General features: G+C 48.6%; 1 protein-coding gene across 1 annotated transcript in view; it reads right to left on the bottom strand.

The window, feature by feature from the left end:
• Positions 1-1,806: 1,806 nt before the first annotated feature.
• Fam124a (family with sequence similarity 124 member A) overlaps positions 1,807-17,747 on the bottom strand; it is a 42,024-nt gene continuing 26,083 nt past the window's right edge. The window contains exons 3-4 of the mRNA XM_038310317.1: positions 16,620-17,353; positions 1,807-4,186 (exon numbers count right to left, since the gene is read on the bottom strand). Of these exons, the coding sequence (XP_038166245.1) occupies positions 3,395-4,186; positions 16,620-17,353 (1,526 nt within the window). The 3' untranslated portion in view covers positions 1,807-3,394. The remainder of the gene's footprint in view (positions 4,187-16,619; positions 17,354-17,747) is intronic.

Below are 17,747 nucleotides of genomic sequence, written 5' to 3' on the forward strand. Positions count from 1 at the left end.
CCAAACCCAGGTCCTCTGAAAGAAGGACCCTGCCTCCCTTGTCTCAGTTTTTTGATGCTGTGATTGGTTCCTGTGCCCCATGTGTATGAGGTGAATGGGTACCACTGAGCTATGCCTACCGACCCCTATGGTTGGTTTCATTTGCCCTAATTTTCCTTTCCTGTATTTCTGTGAGTCTGCTCAATTGTCTGATAGCTGACAGACTAGAGAATTCATTCATTACAGAGAGAAGGGGCTAGAAAAACAGACATTTCTCCTCGTTTTCCTGGGATAAAGACACCAGCCATGGACTTAAGGCATTCTTGGTGAAAAGGAGACATCTGGTCTCCCCTGGGGAACCCTAGAAGGAGGAGTGGGATCCTCTTCTGTGATGGCCCTGCTCTGTGGGCCTGGAGACTCAGGCAACACTATCACCAAAGCCAGTTTGTTCCAACAAATATCACCCCCTTCCTCCGTCACAAAAGGGTCATCCCTGCCCCCATGAGTCCCTCTGATGCACATTTAACCAGCTGCTGCAGCTCAAGGTGACGTTTGTAGTTTCTCAGTTCAGTTGGGGATACAATGAGCAATATTTGATATTTAAAGCAGTCACTAGGTGTGCTTAATGTCAGACAAGATGATGCCCTGAATACTAACTAAGAATCAAGGCAAATAAGAACCGGAAGGTAAACTTGACCATGGCATTTACTAGTCAGCCCTTGGCTGGGGGTGGGTGGTCTAAGGTCAAGGACACAAAAGATTGGGTCTCACTGGGTGACATAAAGCAAAGGATAAAATGGATACTTCTTACATCCTGAAGCCTAATTTAGAAGAGAAATGGCTTACGTGATCATCTCAGTATTTTTTAGTTGAACAAATTTGTCACCTGTATCCACACTGGATTCCAGTATGTATCCTAAGGTACAGTAACTCCAAGAATCGGGAATCACTGGTGGGCGTTAGGAGCAAAGCACTTGTCAGCACAGCCCAAAGCCAAGGTTTGCCAGAATGAAACTGTGCCTGGGGCTCCTCTGAAGGCTTCCTCCATCTCCCACGCCAGCTCAGGGGATCCTGGGAGTGGTCTGAAGCAGAAGGGTGGCATTCACAAGCCTTTCTTCTATGTGGTATCTCTGACATATTTCAGGCATCAGTCAGTTTGGGAGACAAGATTGTGGGGGGATGTTTCACAGAGAAAGAGTCGTCATGCTGATACTGAAGTTGGGCTCCAAAACATCCTTCGTGGGGCAAGTATACCTCGTGGTATAAACCTCGTGGGGATGCTATGGAAAATGGGGATAAGCCACACAGGAATGTAGGATGCTTACTTTTGCCTTACTGGCATTTGGCAGTGATGCGCTGACTTCCTGTCCCTGGAGACCTGCCATGACCCCAACGCTATTTTTCCTCCTCTCTGATGTTAGCACGCTGTTTATTGTTGTCAGCTATTGACCTGGAGTCATAGTTCTGGGCTGGGTGTTGACTGCAGGAGTGGACTAAGGATCAGCTTTGCAGAAAGCTGATCAGAATCCCCTTGCATTCTGAGCCTTGGCTCTGTAGTCACTGGCTTGACCTGAGAAGCACGTTTCTTGGTGTCACACACCACCATCAGCAGCATAAGCTTGGAAAATCTAAGCTGATGGCCAGCTGGAATCTTGAATCAACCTGCCACAGCCATTTATTTTGAGGGCTCCCCAATTGCCACTTGAGCCAATACTGGCCATAGCCTGTCCTTAGAAATGAAATTTGATTGCCACTCAGCTGCTCTCATTCATATATATTTTATTTTTCATGCTACAATAGAAGCAACAGCAACATATTTGGATAAAATTTAAAACATCATGGACAAAGTTTAAAATATTTATTATCTAGCCCTTTTCAGAAGTTGGCTTACTCCTGGTCCAGAATCAGAAGAGACCATGTTTTTATTTATTTACATTGGAGCAGAATTCAGAGTCCTAGGAAGTCCAAAGTGTTTGAGGCAAGGCAGAGCCTCAGGTTCTCCTTGTGAGGAAGGCGAACCCGAGGCTGACTGACGGTGACAGATGCTAAGGGAGCCTGAAGGTCCTGCTGGAAAGGGGCTGAGGCTGTGTCTGAGCTGGTGTAGGCCCTTCCGGAGAGGAGAAAACTTGGCCATGAGTAATTTAGTCAAGGAGCACCTAGGCAGGAAAAGTACACACCCATGCTTTTCTTTCCCAAGGAGAAACAGAATGTAGGAACAGTTTGGCATTGCCAACAATGCCAGCACTTGGCATTGGTGAGGCTGGGTGGTAGAAATAGCCTCACCAGGAGGCTTAACTACCATTCACACCGTGGCGGCAACGTACAACAGGCGGGGAAAGCGAGTGTGGCCCCGCGCCCACTTTCCCTAAGGCTTCTATGCACTGGAGGTTGGCTGTGTGGGGCAGCACTGCGCGTAGTTTCCAGCTTTGGGGAGCGGGGCATTTGCTCACAGGAACAGTCAAAAGGTGAGCCAAAAATGTCCCAAACACGTTAACTGTTTCCTGGAGACGGTGCTGCGAAAGATGGCTCTGGGCATTTATGGAGAGATGCATGCAGCCCTTAGAGTGTGCTTTTTAAAGTCAGAGAATCTTGCACGCTTCATAACCTGTTACTTGCAGCTGCGGGCAATGAGTCCTCTTACACGAATCAGTCCAGAAGGGACGGTCTACAGGTTTGCTTACTCCCGTGAACCGGCTGTGGAAGAGTGTGGCAAAAACGAGTTTTCATAACTCAGATTACTTTGGAAGTGTGCAAGGCATTGGTTGTTCATGCTAAATCCTTCTAAGGCTTATCAGCCAGTTGTATGTAAACCTGGATTTTCAAGTGCTGAATGGCTTCAGAGCAAGGCATGCTGCTGTCTGATGCAGCTTCACAGCTGCCCTACAAAGCTACCACAGCCCCTGGAAGCAGGGCTTTAGGGTTCCAGGTCTCTGGTCCCTGTGTGACTGTCTGTTGGGAGCGAGGAAGCCATGCTTTCTGTATTGTACACTGAGCTCTGAGAGGACTCACTTGGTGTCCTTGTCCTCTTCAACATTTTGGCTTTCGTTATTTTACTTAATTGTCAAGTCAGCTCTGGCTGACTATGTTTTTTTTTAATTTCAAATATTCATTTGAAGCATTAAATTGTATAATTGAACATTCAAAAATAGATTTTATGAATTAAGTGTGTTGAAAATTTATTTCCATAAAATGTCAGTTTTTTTTCTTTTTTCTTTTTTATCTGAGCCTTTAGAAATAATGTTACCTATCAATTGCGGATAGGTGGCGTGGCCAACATGCTAACCATCTTCCAAGACAGATAATTAAGTCCTAGTCAGAGTTGGCAAACGGGACCAAGGTCACCCTGTGAACAAGAAGCAGGGGGCAATGGTGTCCGAGTTTCTGTGACTGAGCTTGCCTGAAAACCAGGACACGATCAGATGTAGAACTCCTCCATGTCGTTATCCTCGGGGCCAGCTGTGGTTGGGGGCGGTAGCACGTCTTGGTCACTCTGTGTGGCTTTGGAGTCATGACAAGGGAGCTGTGGGGATGGCTGTGGGAGAGAGGAGACCCCGGAAGCAGAGAGGGCAGCAGTAGTTTTTTCTGTAGGACTGGGAGACCCTTTGGTGAATTCAGGGTGGGAATCCCAGGAGGCGGCTGGGCTCACCTCACCGGCAGCAGGCAGTGGTCCATCCTTGGGACTCTTGGGTGTTGGCCAGTGGCTGCTACATCTCTTGGAGGGGAGGGATGACTCCACTGTGTTGCAAAACCTACTGGGTGCGGAATATGCAGAGACCACAGAGAGGTCTGAAGAGGACAGCCGCAGGCCCGTGTCCACATCTGTCTCCTGGGCCCCCTCTAAGTCATCAACGGACAGGAGGTAGCCGGGCCTCCACTCTGAGGCACTGTGTCTCTGGGAACCAGTCAGGAGAGGCTGTGGTTCAGCGGGAGAGGGGCCTCCACTGGGCAAACAAAACAAAGACTTGCTTCTCTGGAAAGACCGGGCAGGGCTGGAGGTGCTTAATTGTGGGGGACACTCCTGCTTGTTCCTGGGAGGCAGGGCCACCTGGCTAGACCCCAGGAAGGGGCTGCTCTGCAGGGCTGTCTTGCTGCTGCTCTGGGCTGTGCTCGGTGTGTCGACAGTTGTAGACGGAGTGGAACGAGGTTTCTTCTCGGAGGAGCGGTGTGCTCGGCTACACTTGGGGACCTTCTTGTGTGTCCTCTGTGCCTGCGGAGAGAGGGATTCATTACTCAGAGGATACACTGGGGCTCATTGTTAAATGTGGCATGAAACATATTGCCATTCATCGGAAACTTCCAGCTCTCTCTGAGAAATACAGCTGGCTCCTCGTGGTGACAGGGCATCGCATTGTGTAGGGACCAAGGAATGAGGGCCCAGAGAAGCAGATGAATGGAGATGAGGATTCTTAGAAGTCTCCCTGCACTCCTCAAAGCTCTGCTACCCCTATTTTTGCTCTTCAGCTTAGAGCACACAGGAAGGCTTTAGTGGAGGGAAAGATAAATGCCACCTACACGCTTACATTCCTAAGGGTTTCTTATTCTTTGCACTCGTCTGTTGGGTACATTCACTTGTTGACTTTAAGTAATATGATTTCCTGTCACACCGAGGAATGAGTTGTAGCCCCTCACCCCCAGATTGAGATATTCTCAAACAATCTGAGATCACGTCAGCATGAGACCAGACGCCAGCACGTGTGGTTTCCTAGGTGTCTTGTGACTCTTCTGGAGAGACAAGAACATCAGCCCCAGATGTGGCACTGAAGACGGATTAAGGAAATGGTCTCTTAATGGTTCAATCAGACAACAGGTCTGAGGGCAGTGGGTCTGGATTTATTTAGGAAAGGCACACCTGATTAATGAATCCCTTAAAAACCAGAAAGTTTCTGCGAGGGTTTCTTCGTGCCGGAGGCTAGCCTCAGACCTGCTGCAGTCTCTTCTAGTAGCTAGAAGGGACGGGCCTTTCCTTCTAGCAGGCTGAGGCACTCACCTTCACAACACACCCTTCCACCTCCCCCATTAATGAACCTGGCTCCCACAAGCTACCTAGGAGCTATTGTTCAGTGGAATACGTATCCATTGAGTACTTATCGAGGCAAAGGAGGGGGAGCTACAGTGAAAACGATTCTGGTCTGACCACGTGAATTTAGTTGTTAAACATTATTGAAAGGAAAAAAGACGAAACAAATAAGAGACTAGAGGATGTGATGGTTGGCACCTGAGGGGACTGGGGGAGCCTATCCAGAAGCTACTGCACTGATGCTCCAGTTCTTATGTCCTTAGGGACACCTAAGTTCCACCTGCACGACACACACAGCCACTCCTTGGCCGCTGGCTCAGCGGAGCAGAATCTCCGGGGACTGTCTGCCTGGCGTTTCTCTCTGTATACACATTCTCAGTCTGCAGCCTCTTTGGCTTTCGTCCGGATGGCTTGCTGATCCCATCCCGTCGCCTAGGCTCTGCCCGCCACAGCGGCGGTTCTTATTGAGGCTGTTTTTATTAAGTGTAGCTTAAGGAACCATAGTCAGTCAGCCGCGACAAGACCTCTGCAGGGCTGCAGAGGTGGCGCAGGTGGCAAAGCGCTTGCTGCACAATTACGGGGACCCGAGTTAGGATCCTTGTCAGCCATATACAAAAACAAGCATGTGCCTGTCACCCCAGTGCTGGGGATGGAGAGGGGAAGATCCCTGGAGCTCACTGGTTAGTCAGCCTAGCTGAACTAGTGAGCTAAAGGTTTAGTGAGAGACCCTGTCTCAAAAAATAAGGAAGTTTGCAAAAGACACTCAGTGTTGACCTATGGGTCTTCACATGCGTGTGCACACATGGACATGCACCCAAAAGCACATATACATACACACAACACACACACACACATACACATATACACTACACGCACAACAAAAAATAGTTTTCTTCGAGCCTAAATCATACAAGTCCCAAGTGCACCTGAGAAGGGTCATAGCTGGTGGCTGGTATGAGACAAACCAGTTTTCACCATCACTTAAGCTGAGTAAGGGAAGACAGGACGAGCTGGTGGGGGAAGGAAGACCCAAGGGATGGAGCCTTCTTCAAAGTCTGGAAAGGCTTGGTTCCCCGGGGCTCCCGAGTGATGTTTGCTTACTGACCAGTGTGAGCCACAGTACAGACACAGCTTGAGTGTCTCTACAGTTCTTGGTGAGCCAGCCTGCAGTCTGGAACTGCTTGAGAAGGGAAGCCAGTGGACATGGTTTCAGGGGATGCCCAAGATCAAAGTTCCCGGTCAAGTGACTGCTGAGGGACATACAAATCTGTCACTCTCAAGAAGCAGGGTGGAGTTAAATTTGGCTTAAAGTCCAGCAGGCAGGTGGACCGTGGGCTTTAGCGGAGGAGTTCATGCTTCCACAAGCCCACGTGTGTTCTTGCTAGTTTCTGTGGCACCACGAAGGCGGGAGGCCAGAGAAATCCCACACCCTGCTGCTCCGAAGGAAGCTGGCAGCTGCTCTGGTTTGCTGTGGGGGTGGGGGGGTGGGGGGTGGACCGTGTACAGTGGAGGTGCCTGCAGGCTGGCACAGTGCTGTGGATAACAGCAGGCATCCTGGGGGAAGGAGGCTGCGGAGCCTCTCCTACCCCACCATCTCTAGAGCCAGGGCTGATGAACATGGTGTATCTAGCCGTCCTCAGAATTACCCAGGGGGATCTCATCTGACCAGGACAGCTCACCTGTGCTAAGGGTGGAGCTCTTGCTGGGTTTCCCCGGGGCTGACTCTGTTCCCCGCCTCTCCTGTCTGCCTGACTAGGAACAATAGGGGCTGACAGTGAATCCAGACACTCTGCCCTAGCGGGGCGGGGGGGGGGGGCAGGGGGGGGGTTGACCGGAGTGAAACGGGAGCTTGGGTCTTCAGTGCTTGGCTGCCAGCACTCAGGGACGCCCCAGGGAGTCCCAGCAGTAACAGCAGCCAGCAGCGATGCTGTGAAGACAGCCTGCCTTCCTCCCCCTCTGGAGCAGTGTGGGCTGGATGCCCCACTGGAATTCACAAGGTTCTTTCCTCGCTATTTAAGGAACTCTCCCAAAGAGCGGAACAGCAGGCATAAATTATCTGCCTGCCGAGGGCAACCAGCCAGGGAGACCTGGGTAGGCTTCTCAAGTCACTAGGGAATTGGAATCCAGCTGCGAGCTCATCCTGAGACCTCAGCACAGGCAAACAAAGCCGTCTCCTGAGGTGAAGCCCCTTTCTCAAAGGGTCTTAAAAGGCTCACTCCTACATCGTAGAACCATTCCTTCTGTAAGCACTAGCAGAGGTGACTGGGTCTCTCTCTGGGGCCTGGGGTGTCTCCCAGGTTGTTCAAGGTCAGGGAGTCCTGCCTCTGCTTCCACTTTCTGAATAAGACTATCCTCTCCTGTTCTGTCCTTGGCCAAAAACAAAACAGAACAAAACAAAAAACAAAAACAAAACAAAACATGACCAGCATAGCACTGCCTATTGCCTAAATAAATCAGAGATAAACTTTTAAACTCGGGCATTAACAACAACGAGACACATCTCAGGGAGAGTGGGTTGCAGAGTCACAAGAATCCGAGACTTTCCTCTGCAGGATGGGTTTCACAGAAGGTGGCGGAGCTGTGCTCTCTGTTCGCTATCCTCTAGGAGGTGTCCATATTCTTTCTAAGATTATTGTCCGTGGCCAAAGCCTAGGTCCTCTTTTGAATGGACAGGAGGAAAAGGCGGAGTCAGAGGAGAAGGACAAGGACAAGGTGGAGGCAGCCAGGTACAGCTCGCAACCCATGGCATTTTAAGGAGGAGGTGAAAGATTGTGGAGGGGATTATTGGCTGTATAAGTAATTGGCACTTTAAGGGGGCCGGGGAGATGACTCCACAGTTAAGAGCACAGGCTGCTCTCTCTGAGGACCCACGTCTGACGCCTAGCACCCACATGGCAGCTACGTACAGACCCAGGGGCTCTGACACCCTCTCCCGGTCTCTGCAGCACTAGGCACTCACGCAGTGCACAGACTTACATGCACACGAAACACCCATGCCCATAAAATAAAAATTAAGAGAAAAAAACTTGGTAGCTTAAGGCGATTTATCTGCAGTATCATTCCTTACCCCCTTCCCACTCCACCATTATGGAACAGTGAAGCTTCCTGTAAAGCCACAGATTCCAGCAATGCGCCAGCTCCACTCCTCAGAATGGCGGTGGCATGACTCAGGTCCAGAGAGAGGCGTGCACTCCCTGGCTTTGGTAAAAAGTCATCGATGTGGTGACAATTCACCCCAGCTGAACTCCTGACAGGCTCTGGCTTCCCTCTGGCTTCCCCCCCACAGCTGAGTGGGCTCCTGAGAGTGGCCCTAGGCTACCGCCCTCCTTAGCAAGAGAGTTCTGTAAGACCCTGCCTTTCTATCAGCTGTGCTTCCTGAAATCCCTACCTGTGGGCTCCAGCCTTTGGGAATTTCCATTTCTATTCTGAAACACAAAAGCTTCATTCGCATCTTCCCGAATGCTGCTTTCTATCTCTGCTTAGACGCCTGCCCATCCTCTGAGGCAAAGAGCAATGGGATGTTAAGAAAACTGATCCGGCCACCTTTCTTCTCCTGCAGAGTAAGAAGCACCCAGTCCCTGGGCACATTAATAGGAGCAGAATTTCTAGACACTGGGTGAGTATATTTTTAGTTTTAATAGGTACTTTTAAACACTCCAGAATCGGTGGTAAAAATGTATAATTCTACCAGGAATTTAAATGTATTTCAATTGCTTCACACTTCACCAAGATCTAGTGTTCTCATTGTATTTAGTTGTAGCCCTTCTGGTGCGCAATAGTACTTCGTCATTACATTAATTTGTATTTCCCTGATGACCTCTCCACTCCTGTCTCCAGGGTCTCACTATGTAGTCCAGGCTGGCTTCAAATTCAGGATCCTTCTGCTGCGGCCCCCACGGGGTTGGAATTACAGGTCTGTACCACCATGCCTGACTCGGGGCATCTTCCCATGTTCATTGGCTATGAAGACGACTCTTTGTGTGAAGTGCCTGCCCTTTGTGCATATTCTGGACTGAATACTTTAAAGAAGGTATAAAGACCACAGGTATTCTCTGATTGTTTTTACAATTAAACACTTCCATTTATTTTTAAACACTTTTAGTTTTAATGAAGACATGTACATGCTTTTTCACTGCTGTTATTGTACTATGTTAAGAAGGAGTTGTTGGGGGCTGGAGAGATGGCTCAGTGGTTAAGAGCATTGCCTGCTCTTCCAAAGGTCCTGAGTTCAATTCCTGGCAACCACATGGTGGCTCCCAACCATCTGTGATGAGGTCTGGTGCCCTCTTCTGGGCTGCAGACACACACACAGATGGAATATTGTATACATAACAAACAAACAAACAAATAAATAAATACATAAATACATAAATAAAAAGGAGTTGTTGCAGGGGCCAAGGAGGCTACGATTTGCAATGCGAGCATGAAGCCTAGGGCTCGACCCCGGAACCTATAGTAAAAAGAGACAACTGAGTCCTGAAAGTTCTCCTCTGACCCTCACCCCTGTGGCACCTGTGCAGCTGGGTGTGCAGGCACGCACGCACGCACGCACACACACACACACACACACACACACACACACTCAAGCATGCATGTAGGCACATGCTTCTAAAACTCATAATAAGGTCATTTTTAAATGATTTATATGTATGCTAAAATATACCATAAGACAGTTATTTTGTTTTTTGTTTGTTTTGTTTTTCAAGACAGAGTTTCCATGTGTAGCCCTCAAACTCAGAGACTCATCTGCCTCTGCCTCCCCACTGCTGGGATTAAAGGTGTGCACCACCACATCTGGCCTGCCATTTGGTTTTGAGAGGGAAAAGTTGCAAAGATTCTGGTATTAAAGTAAGACAGCAGGTATAACTAATGCTTGAGAACAATAATTTCTATGTGAGAAATGTCTGCAAGTCACTTCAGGAACCTGCTTTATATAATAATAGCTGGAACTAATGGGGAAATGGGGCAAAGGTCTGGGAGACACCAAAGAGGGAGCGAGTTTCTAGGAGCGCTGGGAACCATCACACACACACACACACACACACACCACACACACACACACACACCACACACACACCACACACACACACACACCACACACACACCACACACACACACCTCACGAATGTTCGGTATGCACATACGTAGAGCAACCAGTCTTTCAATTGTCTCTGGGGCTCTTCTCTCTCTTGCCAGCACCAGTATAAGAAATCCTATTACTTGCGTCTTGAAGCCTGTCAGGGGAGATAGGGGTTGTGGGATCACCATGATTCCAGGAGTGGCATGTAGGCCTTGCCCTTCCTGGCTCTATGTGGCATTCCCACCCTTACCCCTTTGCTTGAGCTTTCCGGTCTAGTGTGGCGGGTCCACATTTCTAGAGAACGAGCCTCTGCCCCTACCCCCTTGACTGTCAGTCTCTCTATCCATGCCTGTGTGTGGGAAGAAATATTTGCAAAATCAGTTAGGAGTTTGGTTAGTCCAACTGCTTGTGTGTATATGCGGTGTTATAACTTGCTATTAGACAAATGGCAATATGGAGGTTCCATTGTTGTGTGTGTGTGTATTCTAATAAAAATTTACTCACAAAAGTAGACAGTGGGCCATATTTGGCCTATGGCCTTTAACTTGTTGATTTCGGCCAGTTGCCTTTTCTATAAACTTTAAAATCAATGTTCTAATTTTATCAGCCTCTCACCTATGCATGAACTAGGATGACTGTCTGCCTGTCTTCCTTTTAAAAGTTCGGTCATCTTCCTCTGATCCCTCCTTAACGCCATGGCAATACCAGCCTGGAACACTGACTCTTGGCCATTTTATGGCTCACCATGGTAAAGGCACTGGGCAGTCAGCAAGGACAGGAAGGGGCACAGTTCACTCCTAAAGATATCCTTCCCACTCGCATGCATCCAGCTCCTCGCGTGGAGCTGGGGTGGGAGGAGGGCTGGTTCTGTTCAACTTGACCAGTCAGTCTGCCTCAAAGAGGGAAGAGGCTAGTCTAATAGACAGAGCATCAATCTCAGGGAGCTTCATTGTTTGTTATTATTGTGGTAGGGTTTTCCTGGACTTGAAAGCATAAATTCATGGCTAACTGAATCACTACCATCGTCTATAGATTATAAATATGCCATTAGAATTCCAAGGCAGCGTTGCTGGAAGACTGAGCCAGCTGACCACACTGGAAGAGGAATACCAATGAAGCCTGTACCCATAGTCATTTTTAATGTGTCTGCATGTGGAGGCAAACACTTTGTAATATTTAGTAAGAAGTTCCTTTCCTCTTATAAAGAGATCAGATTGTAGGACAACACAGTACATTGCTCTTTTTCCACAGAGGCCACCTTTTAACCTGCGGTGTCCGGACCAGACCGGTGTGTATTTTTTTTTAATGCCTGCCATCCCTTCTCTCTTACAGATAGTTCTCTAGAAGGATGGAGATCAGCACTGAGTTTTGCCTATGAAAACTAAGGGCACTCCACTCCCTCTTTGGCTATCAAGAACACCCTATACACACTACGAAGAAGGGAGAATTCCTTTATTTGAGATTAAACCACGCCTGCCCTGAGCATTGTGTTTTGAATGTGAAATGTTCCTGACAGGCTCATGTGTTTGTACACTTGGTCCCCGGCAGATGATACTGTTGTGAAGGTTACAAAATGTTTAGGAGGTAAGGCCTCTTTGGATGAAGTGGGTCACTGGCGATGGACTTTGAGGTTGAGACCCTCACTTCCCTTTCTGTTCATTCTCTGCTTCCTGACTGCGGAGGCAATGTCACCAGCCACTTCTTGATTTTGTCACCCCACCATGGCGGACTGTATCCCCTTGAACTGTAAGAATAAACCCTTCCTCCTCTACAAGTCGCTTCCTGTCAGCATTCTGTCACAACTGTGACAAAAGCAGCCTTTAATACACTGAGGGGATACCTACAGTGTGGGATCGCAACTCTGGGATATGCGGAGCTAGAGGTCTACAGGAGACCTTGCATTACAATTCTCCAGCCTCTTCTCTGCAGGCCAGAGCCGTTCCCTCTGCTCCAAGTGGGACACTTTTCCCTCTTTGCTGGAAAATGCAGCTGCTGCCTGGGCCCAAGGTTTACATGTGGGGTTTTCAGCCACCAGAAAGGAGAGTAACTTTTCTTTCCAAATTTTAGTTCCTAATGTCTATATGATGCCAGGTGTACAGGTATCCGGAACACACCAGCTATAGCCAGGGAAGCCTGACTGGGTCAGCCCAACATGGTAGGTACATCTGCTACAGCCAAGGAGGCTGGATTATATCAGCCTAACACAGCACAGAAGTTATAGTCAGAGGCTGGACTGGGTCAGCCCAACATGGTACATCAGCTACAGCCAGGGATGTCAGACTGGGTCAGTTCAACACTATAGGTAGCTATAGCCAAGGAGGCTAGACTGGGTCAACCCAACATAATACATCAACTATAGATGTGAATGGATAGAGGGGTTTTCAGCCAAACTCTGTTGGGGAGAAGATATATCGGCAAAACATAGAACTGACCAGCCCCTGTCACAAAAGGGGCGGCCTCACCTTTTTCAATCCCCACTAAGTGCTTCCGTAGAAGCAGTTTCTTATAAACAGCTAAGTTCTACTTCCGTTACATGAATACCATCCATTCAGAGAAGGAGAACACTGAAGCTATCTTGTTTACATGGAATTTATATAACAAGAAACGCGTGCAACTTCACACTTAGAAAGTCACAGGGAATAAACAGCAGCTCATGATGACTAAATGCAGCCTGGCCGTGAAGCTCCAGGTATTTGCTTTTCAGGGAATTCTTCTCCTTTGTAGTGGTCTAAGCAATTATAGATCGACTCAGTTTCCACAACAAAGATGATTTCAGCTAAGCAATACAGTAGGTTCAGACAAAAAGGACCTATGTTTTGGAATTTTCAAAAGGCTGTATTTTGTATAATAAATATGTACTATGCACAGACAGAAAAGTATATTTGAAAAATGGGCATTTTATGATGGTTATACATGTTTCCTAAGTTTTTGGCATATGTCAGTAGGAAATCTTGGTGTACACAAGGATAGTTCTTACTTGACTAACGTTAACTGAGAACTTTTAGACTCTGATGGATCAATAAACACTGCTTTTATGAATAGATTCAACCTCATAATGGAAGTTTTATAAGATAAGTAGAATCTTTTCCCCCAGTACCTCCTAACATACTCTATAATTTTTATTGTATTTCCTTTTTTTCTGCCTCTACTGCTAGAAGACAATTTCACCAAGGAAGGGACTTCTGGTTGGCTGCATTCAGAGATCGCAGTGCCTAGCACGCAGAAGGTGGTCTAGGAATTGTCTGAATGACCAACTGGTTAAAGTTAGGCATGATCTAGTTTCCTCATGATTATATCCTAAAGATTCCAGGTGAGTGTGTTCTGAGCAATGCCGGGAAGGTTAGGTACAGTGTGGGTGCTGTGGCCAGATTAGTACTCCAGGAACGAGTGTCTGGTCCATGCCCAGGCTGAACGAAATCCACTCAAGAGCTGCTGTGCACATGACTGCATCTCTCAGTGAAGGCTGTCTCAGGACTCTGCCTCGAAGCTCATTTGATCAGACAGCAACTCTTGGTGGCAGGATGTCTTGCTTTTTAAATCTTAGAAACATTTATTCTTGTTTGTACGAGAATGTGTTTGCACATGGAGAGGTGCATGAGCATGAAGATGCTCTCAGAAGTCAGGGGTGTTGGACTCCCAGAAGCTGGACTTACAAGTCGTCATGAACCACCCGGTGTGGACGCTATGAGCCAAAGTGGTGGTCCTTCGTAAGAGCAGCAAGGCCTCACAACCACCGAGCCACGCCAACATTCCTCTCTACTTCAGATTCTTCTGTATCTAGTTGCTGTTACTCTTCTTGCTAAGTATGTATGTTTATCGTCATCTTGCCTTTTTAAAACTGTGACATCTACTTATGAGCACACAGAAAGGAAGACACCATAGCCACTCTGAACCTTGTTTTGACTAGATACCTTCTCTTCTGGAGTAATATAGAGTTTCAGGGAGGGGCTGAGTTATTTACAGCAGAAACAAAGCCCAAACATTCTCTTTTCCTCTAGAAGACTGGTAAAAGGAGGAAGAGGCTTCTGTACACAGAGTCTGGACAAGGTGGAGGGAAGAAGGAGAACGCTACCTCAATGTGAACAAGGCAACTGAACAACGAGGCAATCGAGACTTTCCACAGTGTATAACTATAAACGTTTTATCTTAAAAAGTACATTTGAAGAGTTTTAGGGAACTGTAATGGCTAACTTTGATTGTCAACTTGATTGGATTAAGAAATGCCTGGAGGTGCCTGGGGAGGTGTCTGTGAGAACATTTCTAGAGAGATTTGACTGAGGAGGGAAGACTCACGCTGAATGTGGTGGCACCGCTGTCTGTGATGGGGTCCCAAGCTAAAGGAAAAGAGGACAAGGAGAAAGCCACCTGAGCACCGGCGTTCACTTCTTGGTGCTTTCTGATCTGCGGAGGTGCGAGTGGGTAGCCTTGTGCTCCTGAGGCCACGGCTTCAAGCTCCCTGCTGCCAGGTCCTCCCTGACACAATCCTCTCACACCGTGAGTCAAACGAGTCCTCCCTTAAGCTGCTCTGTCACAGCAATGAGAAAAGTAACTAATGTAGGAATAGTCGGTGCCAACCGAGCAAAGACAAACTGTGCACAAGGGGTATTTTCTTCAGGGCCCTTCCCCTTGTGGCCTGAATATCTTACTTCTGTTGAAGAATGAAATACATATTTTTACTTAAAGGGTAACTTAAAGAGATGGACAGTGTGTACCTTGTTTTAGGGCAGGAGGCTGTTCTCTCCACCAAAACAGGTCAAACAGTGACCATTCTCCAAAACCGGGAGGGGCTTCTGCCTGTGGTAGTAACATTCTGCTGCTAACCTGACTTAGAAAGAACTTCTGCATTCCTTAGTCCCAAGGTGAGAATCCTTTCTCTCTTTTTCAGCAATTTCTCCTCTTCGAAGCCTGCACCGATACAGATTTTATAGTCGCTGACCCATGTAGATCACCCTTGTCATCTCCTTTCGGTGTTTCCTTTGAGTCAGAGCCCGGGCCAAGCCTTCTATGCTGTTCTTTCGTTTATACTATCAGAAGGCTCCAGAGAGGACAATTCACGACTCTGGAGAGGAAGTGATCTCTTCAGCAGCCATCTCTTTAGTACAAATACAATCCTTTGCGTTCTGTTAACTTTTACTAGTGCAACTGTCATACTTTGCACGACTGGCAGTCTTCAGATGCAGAACTGTTTTTCACGCATTTCAAGGCAGACTAGAGAGCAAAGGCTAACCTTCAGTTATTCGATAACAGAGCCATATGATTTCTTCAAAATGAAGTCTGAACATCAAGGAGCTCCTATAAATGACAGCCATCTCAAGGTGACCCCTTCCCTTGAGCAAGGTGCCCTGGATGTAGTTTGCGCCAATCAAGATGTACCATTTCACCTCATCACATGTGTGTGTGTGTGTGTGTGTGTGTGTGTGTGGTGTGTGAGCGCGCGTGCGTGCACGCAGTGGGGTTTAAAGTTCTGGCGCTTAAAGTCAGAGTCAGCCCAAATGGTGAAACTTTACCTGTGATCCCAGCAGGCACAATTTGTCCCCCAGGGTCACGGAGTCCCCGAACGGCTACTGTTCTTTCTCTTCAGGTAGTCAAACATGAAAAGTGGGACCATAGAGACTGAGGCCTTACTGGTGATGAGGAAAGAGGCAGAGTCTGGAGCATGGTAGGAAGCGTTCTAACCCTGAGCTATATCTCCAACCCAAAGCAGTGCCGGCAAACAGCGCCCCCTTCTCTTGGGACTGAATGACCTGCCGACTCGGGAGGCCTGGCTTAGAAAGCTGTGGTCGGGTAAAGCCGGGGGTAGGGCATTCTTTAACTTCCGTGTTCAGTTTCGAGTTTTAGACTGTAACCGCTTGTCTCTGATGAGTGTGGGACACACCATGCTGGGGTGCCGGACAAAGGAAGCTTGTGAGGTAGCAGTCTGGAAAAGTTGGCGTCAATACAGGCTCGCTAAAAGACACCCACGTGGTGGTGGGGGCTACTTCAAAGGCATTGCCCACTCCTTCAAATGTTGACAAGGGGCCACGGCCCAACACTGATCCTAACAACCTCCCATGGCAGCAACTGTGGAAAGTGGAGGGTGGGGGCAGCAGAAAGAAATCCGAAATCTTCTCTATAGACTCGGAGTAATTTTCAAACCCCGGGGCTTCTCGTGTAGGAGCGGAAAACCTCCCCAGGTGTGAAAGATCGGATTTAGGGCTCTTTATCAGCAAGTTCCCCAGGTGAGATGCCTGCATGCTTCCACCCCAGAGAGCTGTGAGTGTCGGGAGGGCTCAACCTTGGGTGACACCTGGAAGAACTGCGCATGCGTCTATAGAGGTCCGGCACGCTCACTGCAGGGACACTAAAGAATCCGGAGGCCGAGATCTTTCCGCCTCTGCTCTCCCTCAGAAGAGTATGGGATGCCCCATCCTGGTCTAGGATAGACAATGCCCTAACTCTTCTTTGCCCTATCTCATTGCTCTGTAACATTCACATAGCTTCCTGGTACAACAGACCCGCAGACAGACAGACAGACAGATGACAGATGTCAGACGACCTCTGTACCTGCAGAAGGATCTTGTTGCCATCGTGGTCCTCAGTCTGCCAGCGTCCCTCGCTGATGGGGCTGCAGGGGTTGGGAAGGAGGGGCACCAGCTGCCCAATGTCCTTCACTCGGAACTCCAGCACGGAGGAGTCGGTGGGCACCGGGTTCTGGTCGCGGGGCAGTCTTTTCAAGGAGAACTGAATGTCCACATCCAGGTTGGAGAAGATGGGGAAGATGCAGAAGTCCACTTTCCGCTGGCTGGGGCTCCGGCGTAGGATCAGCTCATAGAAGCGGAGGCTGTCTGCATAGCTGTCGTGGCGGCAGTAGATGGTGAAGCGCACAATCTCCTTGCCATAGTGCACCGGCCGGATGGCCCACAGAGGGGTCCCGGGAGCCAGAGTGAAGAAGTCCTGGCTGCAGGGCAGGTAGGGTAGGAAGCGGCCGTGCACACGTTCTGTGTGGTGATGGCGCCAGGGCGGCTGTTGCAGCACCTGGTGCACATGCAGGATCTGTTCCTCTCCGTACTCTTCCTGCAGGAACAGCACCACGGCCAGCGCCGGCTGAGCACTCTTGGGGGACTTCCGCCTTCGCCTCCCTGTGCGCCGCTCAGACACTCGGAACAGTGGAAGGTCAGGGTGAACCCACGCCAAAACCTTGTCGATGGCCTCCTGCAGTGGCTGGGATGCCCCTGGGTCTGCGATGATGTGGATGCTCACCAGGAAAGGGTCCTGTGTCTCCTCCACAGAAAGCTCACCTGGGAGCACACAGGAATGAATGAATGGATGAGTGGGTGGGTGGGCAGACAGATGGAAGGACAGACAGATGGATGGGTGGGAAGATGGATGGAAGGACAGACAGATGGATGGGTGGGAAGATGGATGGATAGGTGGGCCAATGGTTGAGTGGATGGATGGGTGGGTGGGTGGATAAATGGGTGTGTGAGTGGATGGATAGATAAATGGGTACATGAATGAATAGATGGGTGGATGAGTAGGTGGAGTGTGGATGAGTGAGTGGCTGGATGGCTGAGTGTATGGAGCGATAATTATTCTGTTAAAAAAACAGTAATGATATATATTGCCTTAACAGGAAGAGAAGCAAAACTCCAACTGAAAGGAATTCATGATCTTAGATTTTGTGATTCCCAT

The sequence above is a fragment of the Arvicola amphibius genome, chromosome 13 (assembly GCF_903992535.2).
Source record: "Arvicola amphibius chromosome 13, mArvAmp1.2, whole genome shotgun sequence".
Lineage (NCBI taxonomy): Eukaryota > Metazoa > Chordata > Mammalia > Rodentia > Cricetidae > Arvicola > Arvicola amphibius.